Here is an 18,944-nt window from a genome sequence, read left to right as displayed (position 1 = left end):
GTAATTTGACCATGAAGGCCTAATTCACGTGGTCTCCTCTGAACAGTTGATATTTGAGATGTCTGTTACTTGAACTCTCTGAAGCATTTATTTGGGCTGCAATGGGAGGTGCAGTTAACTCTAATGAACTTATCCTCTGCAGCAGAGGTACACTACCGGTCAAAAGTTTTAGAACCGCTACTCATTCAAGGGTTTTTCTTTTTATTTGTACTATTTTCTACATTGTAGAATAATAGTGCAGACATCAAAACTTGTTGCCATAATATGGACTTGGTCCAAATAGGACTACCTTCTGTATACCACCCCTACCATGTCACAACACAACTGATTTGGCTCAAACTTATTAAGAAGGAGAGAAATTCCTCAAATTAAGACACACCTGTTAATTGAAATGCATTCCAGGTGACTACCTCATGAAGCTGGTTGAGAGAATTCCAGGAGTGTGCAAAGCGGTCATCGAGGCAAAGGGTGGCTACTTTGAAGAATGTCAAATATAAAATTATATTTTGATTTGTTTAACACTTTTTTTGGGGTACTACATAATTCCGTGTGTTATTTCATAGTTTTTATGTCTAAAAAAAACCCTGGAATGAGTAGGTGTGTCAACTTTTCACTGGTACTGGACAAGCTGGTCTCTCTAGGCTTTTTTTAGACATAAAAACTATGAAATAACACACGGAATTATGTAGTACCCCAATAGGAAGCCAGAAAAAAGCTGTCAGACTTAATCTCACCGCATTCCATTCTCCAACGAGACTAGCACACAAATTACGCTTTTCTCTCCATTGGGTGTGTCCAGATTCTGGCTCTGATTAGCCATATTTCAGCTGCATCACGCAGTGCTTTTTTGCCAGTGCCTACGCCTACTGGGGATGATGGCTTCTGTGATAGAAGCCCCCCCCCCCCCCCCCCCCCCAGGGCTATTGTTGTAGCCTTTCCTGTGCTGAGTGCTAGTTGCTCACCTAGTCATCTCACAGCTTAAACCATTCTTTTTGGGCGTCCACGTCAGGCCTACAGGCCAATGTATTGTCAGTGTGCTCCCGTGGGTTCAGTTGTACCCTGCAATGTGATCACGTCAACCCCCCCCCCCCCTCAAAATTTTCAATTTGGAGTCCTTTTTGCTTCTGAAGAGCAGCTGAGTTTAAATGCCCAGTGTCCAGTAATAGCATTATGCACGTACATTGAGCGGATCTGGGATATCCGGTTATGTGACCAGCTTTTAGTTAGTTTGCTAATCCAGCTGGTAGCTAATGATTAGCAGACGCTCTCCCCTGGCAGGCCCAAGGTTAGAGCCTGTATCTGCTTACTGGGTCGCACTTATTCTATAATATCTTTGGTCCGTCATAAGCCGAAAGGCCCTGGAAACAATCACTAGAGAAAATGTCACACGAAGAAAGAGCCTTGTGGTTTTTGGGGCTGGCTCCCTACATATTTATTGTTGAAGCCAAGGTCTGTAATTACAATATTAACACATGCTCTGGCCTGGCCTAGTGGGGTTGCGTGCTTATTGGCCAGTATGTCATAACCTTGTCATGTGTCCTTACTATGGTGATGTTTCGGCGGTTATATCAGTGGAAAATGACTCATGGTTGTTTTTCGGTGGTGGCTCTCGCTCGCTGCCTGGTGAAATGATGGCATGACCCGACACTGCCAGAGGCATAGCCTGTGGTGGACTGGTGAGTAGTTTTTCAGACGACAGGGACTTACTCAGGTGAAATAAAGTTTTATCCATAGTGTTATATTAAGCCCATTGTTGATTTTTACTGCCTTTGTTTCGACACTGTTTGTGAGATTAATATGGTGTATCTTGATCTGCAACTCTTCATTCAGGCTCTCTCTCATCACCTTTTCCTCCTCTCTCTATCACTCACTCACACTGCTTTCCCATTGACTTTCCAGGCTGCAGCCAGCGTTCTACATTCCTCGGCAATGGAGATTTCTAGAATTCCTCTCCTGTGTCACCTTCTAGCGGAGGCCAGGCTTACATTTGCTAAATCCACACAGAGGCATTAAAAAAAGGGTGAGAGGAACAAGGGGCTCTTTATCCTTTTTTGGAGGCACTTTTTCCTAGAGGAGTTCAGGGATGTGGTGCAGATTGAATCTAAAGTGGTCTAACTGGCCACTGAGGAAGCTTACGGTCAGGGTTGACATGACATACAGTCAGTGTGGGTGCTGTGAGACAACCCTACTGTGTACAAGTGAGTGATGCACAGCCATTGGCACCTTACAGATGCACACATTGGGAATGATGCGCACACACACACAGTGATGGAGAATAGGCCTGGTCAATAATGAGCCACCAATTCCCCACTGCGCTGATGCGTTTTCCCTGTTTTTGTTTTCATAAATTGGCACAACTGACACTTACAGCAGGGGCTGATGGTGTTCTCTTGAGATTGAACCTGTGAAAGCGTAAGCCACTTAACATTTGATGGGCTGCTGGGTCGTCAGTTTTCCACTCGGCGATAGGAAACTATTGGATAAGGGTCTGGACAGATTAAGATCATTAAGGTCAGCTTGGAGCATGGACTGGTAGCAGCAGGCCTGAGTGGAAAAAATTGTGAGAGAGACCGGGCTGTTAGTCATGAGGATGGTACTGGGATCCAGGGTCCAGCACGGCCTCAGAGAGAGCGAGAGACAGGGAGGGAATGCTCTGTTGTTTAACAGGGGACGTTCAAATAAAATTGTATTTGTCACATGCGCCGACTACAACCGGTACATAGACCTTACAGTGAAATGCTTACTTACAAGCCCTTAATTGTTCAACTATTTACTAAATTTACTAAAATAAATAAACAAGAAAATGGAGAAATAGCAAATGATTAAAGAGCAACAATAAAATTAGCAGTAGCGAGGCTATATACAGGGGGTACCGGTGCAGGGGGGCACAGGTTAGTTGAGGTAATTGAGGTGGTATGTAGGTAGAGGTAAAGTGATTATGCATAGATAATAAACAGAGTAGCAGCAGTGTAAAAATGGGGGTGGGGGACAATGCAAATAGTCCAGGTAGCCATTTGATTAGCTATTAAGGAGTCTAATAGCTTGAGGGGGTAGAAGCTGTTAGTGAAGACACTGTCCAGCTGGTCAGCGCATGCTCTGAGCTCTTGAGAATGTTAACCTGTTTTAAAGGTCTTACTCACATCGGCTACAGAGAACGTGATCATATGACACAAGTTAAACTCCCCCTTTGTTCCATTTCCCAATGTCTACAGACCACTGCTCATGCCCTATCAGAGCTGTTCGTCAGGTCCTATGGTCTGTGCTCTGAGTTGTTGATGGCGTTATGATTTAAGGGCAGAAAGGTAGTGTAATTTTATGGAATGTCGGGAGTTATTTCTGTCTGAGGTCTCCCCTGGTGTCCTAACTCCTCTCTCTGTAGGCAGGCTTGGACAAGGGCCCAGTGCCTGAAACATTTTCCTCCCACTCTCTGTGCTTTAACTGGCCTCCCACTCACCCCTCTCGCTAATCGTGCAGCGCCACTTAAAAGGACTGAGTAACGAGTCAAGCTGCTCCGCGACTACCATTTGTCATTGCGATCTCAAGGCGGCGGTGTGAGTTAGGACCCGGCGGCGGTGATTACAGGGTGGGCCGGGCGACTCAAAGCCCAAAGGGGCCACAACTCCTCGCTGGTTGCAGGGTTCACCATCTTCACTTCTTGTCCCAGGGTTTTGACGGAGTGCCCTGTGGATGAGAAGGGTTGGGGGAAAACGCTGGGAGCTTCTTGCAGGTGCTCTGGCGACTCTCCCGGGATGTTGTTTTTTTGTGTGTAGCGTGTGTGCTGGATTTTGTTGTCAACCCTGCTATTTATGTACTTTCTTAGCCATGTGAAGTATAGGCTAGATCTCACCTGTACATTTTCTAAAATGTTTCTCCTAATATATACAACTTATTGTGTTGTACTTTTGGCAATATGAAAAACATTCATTTCTTCTGTACCACTCAACCGCAGTGTTTGTTCGCTTCTTTGACTGCACATAGTCCTACAGAGGGAGAGTCCATGATCAGTTTGGGGTTGTACTTTGTGTCTCTTTCATTCTGCTTTCCTGCAGACATCAATATCGGCTGCTGAAGATTTTCAAAGAAGCCAGGAAATCGATTGAACTGAAATCAGAAAAGGTGTAGCATGTGGAGTTGCAGTATTGGCAGGTCTTGGGCAATAATAGAACTGTCAGTCAGTCGAGGTTCAACTGCAACAAAGTTTCTATTCGAAAGAGGAATTTTAGCCTGCAACCGTGTCTATATGAGTGGACCCAGTGACCCTGAGGCAGAGGCAGAGTTGGACTGGATGGGCACAGGCCTGAAGGCTGTGCTACTGGGTTAGCTGGCTGCATGTTGGTTGGTGGTAGTGCGGTTGGGACGAGCGTAGGCTGCATGGCCTGGGACTCCAAGGCAGAGTAGAGTGAAGCTGAGCGCTGCTCATTATGTTGGGTGTGTATGGGAACGCCTGTAAACATGACATTCCCTCTCCAGCGAGCGGGCCTGGGTTAATGACAGCCCTGCAGCACAATGAGCAGTAAAGTGCTGCCACTACTGTCGCCACCCGATGGCCAGGACCTTCCTACTCCCAGGCCAGGACTGAGACGCGACAGACCCAGAGTGGACATTAACCCCTCTGTCCCACCTATTGAAATAGAATGACTACAATGGACATCCATTCAATTCCATTTCTATTTTCTCACGCTCTCTTGACACCCTCTTTCTGTCTTCCCTTCCTTCCTTCTCCCCTTTTATCCCTTTCTTTTAAGTCTTCCATATTTTCCAGAGAGGACATTAACCTCTTTCCCACCATTACACCACTCTGACTCTCTCTGCGCTCCTCTTTTCTGCTCACCCCCCCCCCCCCCCCATCCACCCAACTGACTCTGGGTTCTCACCATTCACCCAACTCTGCCTACCTTCTACACTCCTCCATCCATTTCTGCCTTTCATCGCTTTTCTCAGATATCCCTTCCTTTCCCTCTCCTCTTTCATGCTTTCTTTCCCCTTATTTGAATTTCTCCATATTTCCCCCATTACCTTCTGCTCTTCCTCTTCTCACTCGTTACTCTTTCATATAAGAGGTGGAGCAGTGATTTATCGTGCAGCCTCCTAGCTCCGTACTCATTGTTTGAGGTTTTTGAAAGCTCTACTTGAGTCTTGATTACACAATCCACTCTTCCTCTCCTCCTCATCTCCCTCTCCTTCTGTCTTCTCTCTCACACACACACACACACACACACATACACACACACACACACACACACACATTGACTCATCAGGCCACTGTCCAAGTAGTTAAATCGTAGCAATAAAAGCCTCCTGTCAAAATGCATGCCTGTTTTTGTCAGGCTGGAGTGTACAGTGATATTCATGGCATGTTCGTGTGCTCTCATTGCTCCAAGCGTATAATTCTCATGTGGAAAAAGCCTACTGCTCATATTTGGGCCCTCTGCTGTGGCTCCACCACTGTCTATATAAGGCAACTTGACATTACGACATTGGGTCCATGTTCACCAACATGAAAGACTGGTTTTGATGAGTGAAATAAATCTGTAGTGTGCTACTGAGAAAGGGTCACTGGCTCCTCTGAAGAGGAAGAGTCAGGGTTAAAGGTCGGGGCCACAATTACTATGTTTGAGTAAATGAGTACACTACTGTCATTGTGTGTGTGTCCAAGAAAAGTGTCTGGCCCATCCCTGTCCCCTGGGTGAGGCAGTGATTTGAGATGAGTGAGTAGGACAGTGCCAGTGTTGCGGCCAGCAGTATTTGGGGCGGCCGGTGGCCTAGTGGTTAGAGCGTTGGACTAGTAACTGAAAGGTTGCTAGATTGAATCCCCGAGCTGACAAGTTAAAAATCTGTCGTTCTGACCCTGAACAAGGCAGTTAAGCCACTGTTCCTAGGCCGTCATTGAAAATAAGAATTTGTTCTTAACTGACTTGCCTAGTTAAATAAAGGTTAAATAAAATAAAAATAAGCTGAGGTCTGACAGCGTCCGCCACGGTATTTGCCCTTTTTTAAAAGCGTTGTGTGCCAGACACTGAGAGAGCGAGACAGACGGGACACCGATAAATGGAACACCAAGAAAAGGCGGCCGACAGGCGGGGGGTGGACCGGCAGGGCGGAAGGCACGTGCAGGAGGGGCTGAAGGCGCAGGCAGGCGGGGGACCGACCGGGGGGGGGGGGGGCGACCGGGGTGGAAGGTGTGGTTAGACAAACTGAAGACGCAGACGGGGGGGACCGGCCGACAGACGGGGGACCGGCAGGGCGGAAGCCGTGGGACAGACGGAAGACGCAGACAGACTGAAGACGCAGGCAGGCGCGGGCAGACAGGCAGGGGACCGACCGGGGGGGAGGGGGGGCTAGCAGACGGACGGACAGACAGACGGAAAATGCAGACTGAAGACACGGGCGGGCGAGTAGGAGACACAAGACAGAAAACGGGTAGAAGGAAAATGGACAGACTGAAAGAAGACAAACGGACATATTTGAGAGGTTTGAGGGAAAAGTAGAGATCAGATGGACGTAAGAGCCATTTCTTCTCCATAGTTTTTTGTCTGTCCCACAAAATCTTTACCCAAACACGTAAGCAGTGATTATAGCTTTAAACGGTCGAGCTCACAATGAAATGTCAGTTACTTCATAACAAAAGATTGCTGGGTATGATCTAGCATTTGAGGCAAGAGATCTGGGAGCTGGAATACTCCTCAGTTTGAATCTGATAGTGTTTATTACATTACATTTGTGACTATTAAGAGTGTGATCTCACATAATCTTGGCCTAAGCCTCACCTGGTTCTCAAATTCTTATTTAGCCCACATAGTCCAACATTTTGGGCACCCCTGCTTTACATTCAGCAATACTCCTGCGGTGTGGGCCAGATGTGAATAGCTCCATTTTGTCTTGTCCATTTATTGTCACAGCATGCACTGGAATCACAGTCACAGTCACACATCAGAATACCCGTCAGCAAGGGACAGGCTTTCCCAAACCACCGTCCCACCTATTAGTGCAGAAATCCAGAAGGCATTTGGAGTGTGATTACTAAATGGGTCATTCGATTCCCTGGCCCCCGGGGGGTGAAATTCTTTCTCACGATATTGAGAATAACAGCGCTGGTGCCTTTGTCAGAAGCATCTGAAGAATGTGCTTGTGTTGGAGTATGGTATGCAGTTCCACTCCTGGCACTGAGGTAGAGGCAGCCCCTAGTGTTTAGGGGTAAAGTGAAACGCTTATTTAAACACAATCTCTCTCGCTCTCTCTGACAACAAGCAGGAGGACTGGGGTCAATTTAGCTGCAGGGAATTGGGCGGTAGCCTCACTTATTTATCTACCTGTGAGTCATATTCCGTAACATGTCACACCATGATATTGGTGCCCTCTCTCACCCCTTGCCTGATATGCTATCTGCGTTACATTTTAGCCAGGCACCGTTACCCTCTGGTTCTCCCAATTTCAAACCCTTTAAAGCAAAATGATATAGCCTGTGGTGCTGTTTTTGTTTTATGTGATAAAGGTCTTTTTAAGGTATTTCACCTGGTAGTCAGTTACTCAAGCTCAGTAGACAAGGATACAAATATAATTGAAATTATTATTTTAAAGGGATGGGACAAAAATGTATTCCTGATCACACAACGAGGCACCGTGCCTCAACCAAACCAGGGACCCCAGCGCCGTAAACAAACACTCAACCAGCCTCTTTTAATATCAGCGACACCCAGAACGCTTTTGGTTCTGATACTGTATCTGTGGTTCTTTTGTGGAAAGCAAATGAAGCTATAGTTTTGTATCATTCTATATCCATGTGTTGCGTATTTCTATGGTATGTTTTGAGTGACGTCAGGAGTCTCCATACCAAATGAAAAATAAAGCTGTATATAAGCTGCGGTGCTTACTCAAAAAGGTATTGTAGATAGGGCATGTTGTGATACATTGGGCGTTCACTTGCCAAGTGGTTTAGAAGGTGGAGGAGCCAGGCGATAATTTTCCTCCTGTCTGTTCTAGCTGCCGTGTGTCACATGCCTGCAGTAGACCCTCTTGTATAGGGGAATGAGGGAATCACAGCTTTGTCTGTGTAGTCCATTATCTCTGTGGAAACAATATTCTCATTCCAAACCGGAGAAGGAATTTCGCTTCACTCATAGCTATAGCTCAGGGCTGCATGATCCAATGGAAACAGTCCAGCTGAACCAGTCCATTACTACCACACAACACTAGCAGGTTTTTACAGCCTGGATTGATGGAGGTTAACTGTACTTCCGTCAATTATAATTGCTATACCGGTATTTGTCTCCTAATCAAGAGTCGGGATATAATCTATTGAGGATAGAGCGATGTGATTTGGAGACGATGGAGTTAAGGAGAGACGGACGAGGTTCGGATGAGATCAGACTATACGATAGTGTTAGTTATACGCTGTGGTCTGTTGTGCGCTGTTGCATCTTCCTCTTCCACCGCAACCTATTCATCGTCCTGCTGCTGCTGTAAAGTAGGGTTTACAGTAAAGCCAGATGAACAGCCTCTCCGCATGTCATCCAGCTCGTTACCTACCAGCTTCAATCAAACCCCAGTAGCATTTCAAAAGAACACATCCTACTGCTCTCCAACATCCATGTTTATATCATTCCTTTTTTAACTAGATTTTTTATTTTACATGTATTTTTTATTTTACATTTGAACTAAGGATGTTTGTGAGTCAGTTGGTAGGGTTCCAGACCTGTCAATCAATCACTGTGGGTGGGACTTTGAGGAAAGGCAGTAGATGAGTGATCTAGTTAGAAAAACTAGTCGTACAAATGTAATTTACTGTGGCAAATACTAAATCTAGTCTACTCTTTTAATTTAGTTTATTGTGGCAAAAAAAAGAGAATAAAGGTTTTCTTTCCATCTAGCAAATATGGTTCTATGTTGAGAAATAATATAGAATTGCAAGAAAATGCTATAAAATCTTTAAAAGTCGGGAAGGACCATCAAACTCCCTGCCAGGTTGTGCACTCCTAGTTTTATACAAAGTCAGGCAACCATGAATAGACCAGAGGCTGGTGGGAGGAGCTATAGGAGGACTGACTCATTGTCATGGCTGGAATGGAGTCAATGGAAATCTATCCAACACATCAAACATTTGGAAATCACGTTTGAGTCAGTTCCATTAATTCCATTCCAGCCATTACAATGAGCCCATCCTTTTATAGCTCCTCACATCAGCCTCCACTGGAATAGACCTACAGGTATGAATGAAGCAGGTGCTAAAAATGGGCTTTGCTAGACCGAATGCAACAGTTGACTACTCCAGTTCCTACACTTTAATCAAATCTTTAGGCCTACATCAATATATTAAATAATACCATATACAGTGCCTTTAGAAAGTATTCACACCCCTCGACTTTTTTCACATTTTGTTGTGTTACAGCCTGCATTTAAAATGGATTAAAATGAGGTTTTGTGTCACTGGCCTACACACAATAGCCCATAATGTCAAAGTGGAATTATGCTTTTTGAAATGTTTACAAATGAATAAAAAGTGGAAGCTGAAATGTCAGCTATGGCAAGGCTAAATGCGTTCAGTAGTAAAAATGTGCTTCAAAAGTCACAATAAATTGACTGTGTGTGCAATAATAGTCATTCAAAAATCATGTTAAACACTATCTCATCTCTGTACCACACACATTAATTACCTGTAAGGTAATCAATTACCTGTAAGGTCCCTCAGTCGAGCATTGAATTTCAAACACAGATTCAACCACAAATACCAGCGAGGTTTTCCAATGCCTTGCAAAGAAAGGCACCTATTGGTAGATGGGTAAGAATAATAAAAGCAGACATTGAAGTTATTCATTACAATTTGGATGGTATATCAATACATTCAGTCACAACAAAGATAGTCATCCTTCCTAACTCAGTTGCCGGAGAGGAAGGAAACCGCTCAGGGATTTCACCATGAGGCCAATGGTGACTTTAAAATGGTTACATAGTTTTCAGGCCGAAAGAAAATAAATGAATGGGCCACAGAACAATAATTTTGTGGATTTCAACTCATCATTACCACTTACATTACATGGGACGTCCCAACCAGAACGTACAAATGTAACACGGATACTGAGAGGGGGACAGACAGCACACTGACAAACCAGCAGTGTCCCTGTCATGACTGACAGGTGCCTGTCCTATCACTAGAAGATGCATGTCGTTCATTCTATTGGGAGAAGGCTATATAGACTTTTCTGGCTATCGAATTGAAACTTTTAAATTTAAAAAAAGCCTAGAAAATTAAGTGGAAAAGGTATCCAGCTAACTATGAGTCTGAGGCTATTTTAAGCAAAAGCCAGCGCTTATAGAAAATACTGCACTCGTTTGTGCTCACACATATGCTAAACAAATTGTTAGAATGGTGTGTGTGTGTGTTTGAGTATTTTATCTCCGGGGAGCTATTGTGTGATGAATTGTTACTGGGCTGACTGCACTAACTGTACTAAAATGTATCAAATGTGAAATAGGGGTACCTCTGGGTTAAAGGTTGTGAACCCCTGTGTTAGAACATGCTACAAACTGTGTTTTCATACTCAAATCATGTTCACCCTCTACCTCATTGTATATTTGTCATGATACCATAATACGATGCTTGTCTCGTTGCCTGCACCATGCTTGCCTTAGACACCACAGGCAGGCTGGGGAGAGACATTATGTGTACAGTAACCATAGATTTAGTCTATGGCTGATGGCACACTGTATGGATCAGACTGTGTGTGTGTTGTGTTTTTCAGTCGGTGGCCAAGACCGGACGGTTGCTTATCAGTCATGAGGCTCCAATCACCGGAGGCTTTGCTGCCGAGATCAGCTCCACAGTGCAAGTAAGTTTTGTTTTGTGTGTGGTCATGCATGCAGAGGTGTTCTATTGGAATCCCTGGGGGCCTTCAGAGGTGAGATGTGGGATGGATTGCAGATAGACAGTAGGGTATCTATATCTGTGTGGATTGGGGTATGGGTTGTACTTTCTCTGTTTGAAATGTGAAATGAAATTCAAATATCTGTCAGTGGGTGTCCTCGGTCAGGCAATAAATCTGAGTTTAAGAGGCACTGACTGATACAGTCGAAGTTGGAAGTTTACCTACACTTAGGGTAGGGTCATTAACTCGTTTTTCAACCACTCCACAAATTTCTTGTTAGCAAACTATAGTTTTGGCAAGTTGGTTAGGACATCTACTTTGTGCATGACACAAGTAATTTTTCCAACAATTGTTTAAAGATAGATTATTTCACTTATAATTCACTGTATCACAATTCCAGTGGGTCAGAAGTTTACATACTGTGCCTTTAAACAGCTTGGGAAATTCCAGAAAATGTCATGGCTTTAGAAGCTTCTGATATGCTAATTGACATCATTTGAGTCAACTGGAGGTGTACCTGTGGATGTATTTCAAGGCCTACCTTCAAACTCAGTGCCTCTTTGCTTGACATCATGGGAAAATCAAAAGAAATCAGCCAAGACCTCTGAAAATAAAATTGTAGACCTCCACAAGTCTGGTTCATCTTTGGGCGCAATTTCAAAACAACTGAAGGTACCACGCGTACTATTGTTTGTACAGTTGAACAAGTATAAACACCATTGGACCACGCAGCCGTCATACCGCTCAGGAAGGAGACGTGTTCTGTCTCCTAGAGATGATCGTACTTTGGGGTAAAAATTGCAAATCAATCCCAGAACAACAGCAAAAGACCTTGTGAAGATGCTGGAGGAAACAAAAAGTATCTATATCCACAGTAAAACAAGTCCTATATCGACATAACCTGAAAGGACGCTCAGCAAGGAAGAAGCCACTGCTCCTAAACCGTCATAAAAAAGCCAGACTACGGTTTGCAACTGCACATGGGGACCAAGATCGTACTTTTTGGAGAAATGTCCTCTGGTCTGATGAAACAAAAATACAACCGTTTGTCCATAATGACCATTGTTATGATTGGAGAAAGAAGGGGGAGGCTTGCAAGCCGAAGAACTCCATCCCAACCGTGAAGCACGGGGGTGTCAGCATCATGTTGTGGGGGTGTTTTGCTGCAGGAGGGACTGGTGCACTTCACAAAATAGATGGCATCATGAGGTAGGAAAATTATGTGGATATATTGAAGACATCAGTGGATATCTCAAGACATCAGTCAGGAAGTTAAATCTTGGTCGCAAATGGGTCTTCCAAATGGACAATGACCCCAAGCATACTTCCAAAGTTGTGGCAAAATGGCTTAAGGACAATAAAGTCAAGGCATTGGAGTGGCCAACACAAAGCCCTGACCTCAATCCTATCGAACAATTGTGGGCAAAACTGAAAAATTGTGTGTGAGCAAGGAGGCCTACAAACCTGATTCAGGTACACCAGCTCTGTCTGGAGGAATGGGCCAAAATTCACCCAACTTATTGTGGGAAGCTTGTGGAAGGCTACCCAAAACGTTTGACCCAAGTTAAACAATTTAAAGGCAATGCTACCAAATACTAATTGAGTTCATGTAAACTTCTGACCCACTGGGAATGTGATGAAAGAAATAAACAGACATTTCACATAGAAATAGACATTTCACATTCTTAAAATAAAGTGTTGATCCTAAGACGGAATTGTGAAAAACTGAGTTTAAATGTATTTGGCTAAGGTGTATGTAAACTTCTGACCTCAACTGTGTGTCAGATATGTCATACTCAAACTTGGTAGACTTTGTCAGTTGAAATGAGTAATATATATTAGATCAAGACAGTTGAAACTAATACTCAAACCTTGGACTGTACTGTACTGACTGGACTGGAGATGTAGCCCCTCTCCCTCACTCCATGTTTCCCTCCATACCTCCCTCCCCCCCCTCTGTCTAGTGAAGACTGCTCTGGCCTGGTGAGGGCATGATCAAAGTATGTGCTGTGTTCCGTTCAGGGAGAATGTGCGAGGGCATAAGCCACAGTTTCAACTCCATGAGCTATTCCTGATTATGACCCTTGTCGGCAGTGCCGCCAATCGCTTTGTTTTTTCTTCCTAGACCACACTCAAAGGTATCTGGATAATGGCATGCTATTCAGTGTAGGCATTACCTCAAGTGGATGATGCCCTGTGTGTCTGCATCAGCGCTGGTCTAGCGCTGAGATGAGGGCCCTGGAATTGGTCCTTCTCATCTCCCTGGCTGTCACTCATGTTGTTATCCCCAGACCTGCTTATTGGTAGGATTAATGGTCTGAGTCATACCCATGTTTTCACATGTTTTGTGTCCCGAAAGTAAGCATTGTTGAATGTGAGATAGCATATGGTGAATATAACTGTTTATAGCGTTTAATACCTTGTTTTTTATTGTGTATAGCCATTAGCTTTATGAGCTTTGTGTATGATGAGGTATTGTTGAGACTGCTTTCATCTCGCGCCAAAATTAATCCTCAACCACTACTGACAGAATAAGTGATCACACGCACTTGCACCTCATGTCTAATGTCTAAGTGTATCCAGGTGTTGCGGCCATGTGCCACGTTGTCCCCCCTCAAGAGTAGGGCACACACAGACTCTCGTGGCCAAGTTCCCTTGGCAACGTGACAGCACTGGCTCTGGAGGGCCCACTTGCCCCCTGTCCAGATGGCCCAAGGGTGATGGTCAGTACTGCAACTCGCCGGACTGTGTTGACTCACCCGCTAATAACGAGGATGTGGTGTGGGTTCTGCACTGATAACGCAATGAAACGGAAAAGGCTCTAAAAATAGGGCTTTTAGCAGAAAGGTGCTGAGCTATTGGACCTGGGTCAAACCTGTGGGAACTACCATAACAACAACATATCAAGTGCTCTCAAGGGAACGACCAGAAAGGGAGACCTAAACCACTACTTAGTCAAGAGCAGAGAGGGAGATCTGCAGCACGAGAGCCTAGAGCAGAGAGGGAGATCTGCAGCACGAGAGCCTAGAGCAGAGAGGGAGATCTGCAGCACGAGAGCCTAGAGCAGAGAGGGAGATCTGCAGCACGAGAGCCTAGAGCAGAGAGGGAGATCTGCACCACACCTCACCACCAGAGTCAAAAGCAGAGAGGGAGACCCTGTATCACACCTCACCACCAGAGTCAAAAGCAAGACTCGACCTGGAATATCCTATTCAGGGGCACATGGTGGGAATGAAGGCTTGTGATACAAATGGCTTATAGTCTTGTATGGGTTACTGTTACAATTGACAAAGTGCATGCTCAGCTGTCAGAGTCCTGGACTCAACTTTTTATTCTATTCTTTATGTGAAATATACTTTGAACAATGTGCAAATAGATTTTCTTAGAAGTGACAGGGCTGAGAGAATGCCTTGATTTACCCACCCTGGAGCTTGTTGTTTAATTTGGATTGTTGTTGAATAAATAATTGAAATCAGGCCGTCAGTAGGCTTATCCCAATGTTCAGCAGTTTTGTTATCTGGCTTTGAGGCATATGCAAAACTCTTTCTACCCCTTTCCATGTTTTAAAGTGACTCCAGGAGTGGCTATATATAATGCTTTTGTCAATGTATTATGTCTGGACAGGAGGGTGAAACTAAAGGATAATCGGGTCAAAGCCAACTGCCTCAGGGCAGTGTAAGCACAGTCCAATTATGGATTAGTTTTACTTTCTTTAAAATTTGGAACTGCAGAGTTGATGGATGAAAGTTTCAATTTGGTGGATTAGCTGCACCTCACAAAAGGTGTTGTCATTGGCTGACCTCTACTCATATCAGAGCTTCTCTGCTGACTTACAATGGACCTCAGGGATACAAAGAGTGCCATGGTAAAGTTGAGCAGCCTCTCCCATACTACTGTGCGTTCAGCTTTGTGACGATTAACACATGGACCTTGCTGTGCTACATACAGTACCAGTCAAAAGCTTGGACACCTCTACTCATTCAAGGATTTTTCTTTATTTTTACTATTTTCTACATTGGAGAATAATACTGAAGACATCAAAACTATGAAATAAAACACATGGAATCATGTAGTACCCCAAAAAGTTCAATAGATTTTTTTTGATTTTTCAATGTAGCCACCCTTTGCCTTGATGACAGCTTTGTGCACTCTTTGCATTCTCTCAACCAGCTTCACCTGGAATGTTTTCCAAAAGTCTTGGAAGGAGTTCCCACATCTGCTGAGCACTTGTTGGCTGATTTGACTGATTTGGCAATTCTACCACGAAGAGCTGATTCGCGTAGTCTCCTCTGAACAGTTGATGTTGAGATGTGTCTGTTACTTGAACTCTAAAACATTTATTTGGGCTGCAATCTGAGGCTGGTAACTCTAATGAACTTATCCTCTGCAGCAGAGGTAACTCTGGGTCTTCCTTTCCTGTGGCGGTCCTCATGAGAGCCAGTTTCATCATAGCTCTTTGGTTTTTTGACTGCACTTGAAGAAACTTTCTTGAATGTTCTGCATTGACTGACCTTCATGTTTAAAGTAATGATGGACTGTCGTTTCTCTTTTCTGATTTGAGCTATTCCTTGTCACAACAGAACTGATGGGCTCAAACGCATTAAGAAGGAAAAATGCATTACAGGTGACTACCTCATGAAGCTGCTTGAGAGAATGCCAAGAGTGTGGAAAGCTGTCAAGGCAAAGAGTGGCTACTTTGAAGAATATCAAATATATTTAGCTTTAACATTTTTTTGTTGTTGGTTACTACATGATTCCATATGTGTTATTTCATAGTTTTGATGTCTTCACTATTATTCTACAATGTAGAAAGTAGTAAAAATAAAGAAAATCCCTGAATGAGTAGATGTGTAAAAGACTGGTACTGTATAGTATTTATAGGCTAGACCCCTGGGATTGGATTGTACAGTAGAGGCTGTGTTTACAAGCCACACTGTGGCTTTAAGTCTGTTTCACGCTATACATGGAAGTACACTTAGGGATGAAGCAGAACAGTTCATGCTGCATCTCCCCAGTCACTGCAAACACCAATCCCAGATTATAAACTGGGTGGTTTGAGTCCTGAATGCTGATTGGCTGACAGCTGTGGTATATCAGACCGTATTCCACGGGTATGACAAAACGTGTTTTTACTGCTCTAATTAAGTTGGTAACCCTTCTATAATAGCAATAGTTTTGTCGTGCCTAAGAACAGCCATTAGTCGTGGTATTTTGGCCATATACCACACGCCCTCGGGCCTTAATGCTTAATTATACACAGCCTTTGGTCCCGTAACCTTTGCTGTAGCCCTACCACAAGCTTTTAGACACGTTGGAATCATTCACTCTGGTTGCTCTGCCGAGTTCCTTCCTTTTATTTGTGTGTAATGGGAATGGTGCGGAGTCCAGCATCAAACTCCAACCCAACGCTTATCGCTGAGCTGTGGTTATCGCTGAGCTGTGGTCAGGCCTGGATTACTGGTCCGGGCCTCACATCAAGGATGGCAGTCTTCCATTCCGGCCCAGTTGGGGTTGGTCAAAGATGAAGGCCTGTGTTTTTCTGCCATAAATGCCTTCCGAATCAGAAGCAGAGCCCTTGTTTGGCTGTCAGGCTGTTTTAAAGAAAGCCGGGTTTTTTCCTCAGGCGCTGTTTTCCTGCGCCTTCCACTGTAAAACCATGGCTGGATGCCCCATCTCTCTCACTCACAGGATACACCAATCTCCTTCAAAGGGATGTGTTTATGGAAGAGGGCTGTTAGCCTACACACACACTGAGGAAAGTGAAATTGGATAGCCTGCAGGCTGTGGTAGAGTATGGACATGAGGTATCGCTCCAAGCTCCATGTTCTCTTTTTTTGACAATTGATGGGTTGAATGGCGACAGCCTAGCATGAACCACTCTTTGGCCAGTTTGGGTGTTAATTCATCCATACTGGTCCATCCTTTACCTGTAGAGGTAGATTTTAATCTAAATTGCGAGGAATTTCCCTAAATTTGACCTTCAATAGGATGATCAGAGAATGTGTGACTCATTTTTCCTTCCAGGAAGTTGTGCTTAGTAAGTATTATATGGAAGTACTAGTACACAGGAAGTCTTTAATTAACTCCTCTAATCAGTCTCTAAAAGCTTCCAGTCTTTATGAACCCACTATCTGCGGCTGTCTTTGAACCCTCTGAAACCATTGTTCATATGGGAACCATGGAAGTAAACAAATACTTTAAAGATCAAAATGGATTTTCCAAGATGTCTCTTTTTTTTTTTTTTAAATGACCACACCATGTATTATTTGTAAACCCAGTAAAATAAGAACTCTGATTAAAAACAATTTGATGGACTGCTGTCAACCTCGAAGCGGTGTATAAATGGCTTATGTTTGTTGGTAATCAGTCATTGGAGAGCCTATGTAAGTCTGATAAAGGTACAGATTAATCGGTGCTGAGAGACTAGGCAGAGGAAAGTACACACATGTATAAAAAAAATACTTAACTGAAATATCTAATTTGCATAAGTATTCAGACCTTTGTCCTCGGTTGCAACACTCACTACCGAGTTTCAAACTGCCTGTGGAAGCAACGCCAGCACAATAACTTCGTTGGGAGCTTCATGAAATGGGTTTCCATGGCCCAGCAGCCAAACCACAAGCCTAAGATCATGCGCAAATGGCAAGCGTTGGCTGGAGTGGCATAAAGTTCATGGCCATTGGACTCTGGAGCACTGAAATGCGTTTTCTGGAGCAATTAATCACTCTTTACCATCTGGCGGACAAATATGGGCTTGGCGGATGCCAGGCGAACGCTACCTGCCCCAATGTATAGTGCCAACTGTAAAGTTTAGTGGAGGTGGAATAATGGTCTGGGGCTGTTTTTCATGGTTTGGTAGTGAATTTGGCATCCTATTTATAGGGCTAATGGTAGCTATTTCTAAATTTCCTAAGATGGATGAATGAGCGTATACCTAGCTAAATGTTGAAATGATGGTGTCCTTTATTGGGAAAATCCGATGTCAATGTAGCCTACATCAACTCAACCTTACTCCAAATTGACTTTCACATACAACTTATGTAAGAAAAGTTAGTTATTTTCAACTATTCAGTGTATTTTTGGTAGTCTACTCAAATTAGTATGAAGCTTATCAATGTCTAAATGTGTTGACGGGGTAGGTCCGCTGAATTGAACACAGCTTGTTTCCAAATCTAAGCAGGGTACATAGGTAATCATCTGGACGGTAGACTTGTTCTCTCTGAAGTGCATTGCCCCTTGTATACCAGTAGGAGTCAATGTTCAGGCAGGAATTGTTGGAATTTGGATTCACATTTTATTTCAATATACCTCTATATTTAGGTTCATGAGGCATGACACTAAAACGATGTTGATTCAACCATACCATTTTACTATCAACATTGAAACAAGTTAAAATAAAACGTCTAGGGCTGTCACTGACTTTAAAAAAAATCTTAGTTGTCCGAGAGTCTTCTGTTCTTTCAGCCAATCGATCAGTCAAAAGTTTTAAATGTGAATATTTCTATATGTTTTAATAAACTAAAAAAAAAGTATGTAGGCTACTGAGCTTGTCTGATGCTTTAAGCGTTGTAATTAAAAATGGAGAGACAAATGACCAAAGAGGGAGCCAGAGCTCAATATATCCTAACTAGAAGAAAATAACCTGTTCCTAACCACCTCCAGCTGCTACTGTTTCTGTTAAGCTCCTGAAGTTGCTGGTAAAGGGCTACACCAGCGGTCTGCAAGCTTTTCAAATTGGAGTGCCAAGTTACCGTACCATTTCTACGGATCTGCGTGCCAGTTATGATTTTTACATGCACATTTTCGTGGAACAGATTAAATTTATAATAGTCTTTATCTCAATCAATGTCTTGTCGTTAATCTAAATGAAAAAGATACCAATCTAGAAGTAACTTTCTATTGCCATTGCCAATATGTAAAAATAGCAGCCTGCAGGTAGCCAATATCCTGATAAAAATAAATATCCTAGAAGTCATATTGGCTACACATGGCCTGTTTGCAAGGAACCTGAAACATTAGTATCAACTATCAACTTGGTCCAGCCCGACACTTGTGCTAGCAAACTTACAACATTAAATAAAATAT

General features: G+C 43.6%; 1 protein-coding gene across 1 annotated transcript in view; it reads left to right on the top strand.

Moving 5' to 3' along the window:
* LOC109902209 (2-oxoisovalerate dehydrogenase subunit beta, mitochondrial) overlaps positions 1-18,944 on the top strand; it is a 76,988-nt gene that overhangs the window by 44,903 nt on the left and 13,141 nt on the right. Inside the window, exon 9 of the mRNA XM_020498372.2 lies at positions 10,737-10,823. Coding sequence (XP_020353961.1) covers positions 10,737-10,823 — 87 coding nt within the window. The remainder of the gene's footprint in view (positions 1-10,736; positions 10,824-18,944) is intronic.

The sequence above is a fragment of the Oncorhynchus kisutch genome, linkage group LG13 (assembly GCF_002021735.2).
Source record: "Oncorhynchus kisutch isolate 150728-3 linkage group LG13, Okis_V2, whole genome shotgun sequence".
NCBI classification, from domain to species: domain Eukaryota; kingdom Metazoa; phylum Chordata; class Actinopteri; order Salmoniformes; family Salmonidae; genus Oncorhynchus; species Oncorhynchus kisutch.
The sequence above is the reverse complement of the archived record's forward strand: the minus strand, read 5'-3'. Positions and strand labels throughout refer to the sequence as shown.